General features: G+C 57.2%; 1 protein-coding gene across 1 annotated transcript; it reads right to left on the bottom strand.

Moving 5' to 3' along the window:
• Positions 1-225: 225 nt before the first annotated feature.
• STOML1 (stomatin (EPB72)-like 1) lies at positions 226-1,570 on the bottom strand (the record flags this gene model as incomplete). Its single annotated transcript, XM_010086782.1, has 4 exons — positions 1,423-1,570; positions 1,222-1,328; positions 932-1,081; positions 226-429 (listed from the first exon to the last, which is right to left on the bottom strand). Coding segments are annotated over exons 1-4 (609 nt in total), but the record flags the coding sequence as incomplete, so codon positions are not given.
• Between the last annotated feature and the right edge of the window lie 218 nt (positions 1,571-1,788).

Genomic DNA, 1,788 nt, shown 5'->3' with positions numbered 1-1,788 from the left:
CTCTCCCCTGGGCGCCATGCCCTGGTACAGTGCTCCACCAAGCAGCATCTCTGGCCTCCAGACCACCCCAGACACCCCAGAGATACCAGTATATCCCTCCAGCATCCTTTCATGTCCCCCCTTGGAGACATACAACCCACAACAAGCTCTTGGCCTGGCCCAGGTTGGCTGTGGGCACACCCAAGGGTTTGGGGGGGCTCTGTGCAGGGCTGGGCCAGTCCTCACCAGCAGCTGCTCCCCGATCTTCAACTTCTCCACCTGGATCTCCTGGAGGCTCTTCTTCATCAAGCTCTTGGTCATGGCATTCTGCGCCGTCATCCGGGTGGCTGCGATGAGGTCCTTCACCATCATGACGGACAACACGGGGTCCCACACCCGGAACTGGATGTCGGCACCCATGGAGATGACCGCCCCATCCTTGGAGGTCAGCTGGGGCAGAGGGGGGGTCAGGATCTCTGCTCCTCTCCACCCCCATGGCCCAACCCTTGTGCATAGAACCTGTGAGCAAGGGCATTCATTTCTTTCTCAGATGGCAACCAGCTCTAGATCTCTTTATTAAGAGAGTTACTAGAAATAAAACCAACCAAAATGATGAGGTTTGGGCTGGTCTGAATGCTGAGGATGGCCTCCAGCATGGGACTGTTACTGAGAGACATCTGGGAAGGATGGGGTTTGATGGTTTTGAGATGTCTCCAGCCAGGAAACGTGCATTGAACAAGGTGTGCAAAGTCAAGAGGAGCTTTTCAACCACAGCCAGGTGGGAACTCTGGGTTCACAGCACCAACACAACCCCCCCGACCTCACCATGAGGATGGAGGAACTGAAATTTGGGTCCGTGCACAGCACCGAGGGTCAGATCATCCCAAAATCCACCTGTTCTGGGTATTTTTGAGATGTTTCCCCACCCTGCCCTGAGGCCCCAGCAGCTCACCTTGCAGGGGGGCACATTGAAGGCCCTCGTCCTCAGATCCACTCGCTGCCAGTGATCAATGAAAGGCAGCAGCAGGACTACGCCGGGTCCCTGCGGTGCCCGGATGCGGCCCAGGCGGAAGATGATCATTCGCTCGTAAGTGGGCACGATCTGCAACGGGAAAGTTTCAACCAGGGAAAAAGCAAAACCCTGGGTCCTGCAGGACCAGGGGCAGCTGGGAATGTTTTTCTTCCCCCCCCCCCATGGAGGATGGGTTGCAATCCCACTCCTTGCCTGTTTTCCTCCCTTACCTTCAAAGCAAACCATCCCGAGATGGGGAAGGTGACAACCATCAGCAAGAAAACCAAGGAGGTGATAATCCCATGGCAGATCCAGGACAACCAACCCTGGGAAGAATCTGCAGTGGGATGAAAGGGGGGGATGTACCTGCTTTCCCAAGCCTCTCCCTTGCACCCCAGGAAAGCCATCTCCCCGCTGAGGTCAGGACTCACCTGCAGCATTCCCGGCTGGCCCCAGAAGATCTTGCTTGGACCCGAAGGAGAAGAAGCCCTTCTGGGCAGTGTAGAGCCCGATGCTGGACTGCTGGAAGCGGTCAAAGTCTCCCAAGGGAAGGGCTTGGTATCCCGACCGGCTGAACATGATGCCGGTGCCTTGCACAGGACCCCGTTTTCCCTGCTCGGAGCCCTCTAAGGCCAGCTCCCGTTTCCCCCCCCAGCCCTTGGTCCCTGTCCCAAACCAATGGCCCTGCCCAGCCGCCTGCAAACCAGAGAGATGCCGGAGAATTGCCGACAAGCCCTGCTGTTATCGCGGAGGATGCTTGCTAGAAGAAATCCAACCCTTCGGTGGGTTTCCTTGCT

This window comes from Pterocles gutturalis, unplaced genomic scaffold, assembly GCF_000699245.1.
Source record: "Pterocles gutturalis isolate BGI_N339 unplaced genomic scaffold, ASM69924v1 scaffold23521, whole genome shotgun sequence".
Classification (NCBI taxonomy): Eukaryota; Metazoa; Chordata; class Aves; order Pterocliformes; family Pteroclidae; genus Pterocles; species Pterocles gutturalis.
The sequence above is the reverse complement of the archived record's forward strand: the minus strand, read 5'-3'. Positions and strand labels throughout refer to the sequence as shown.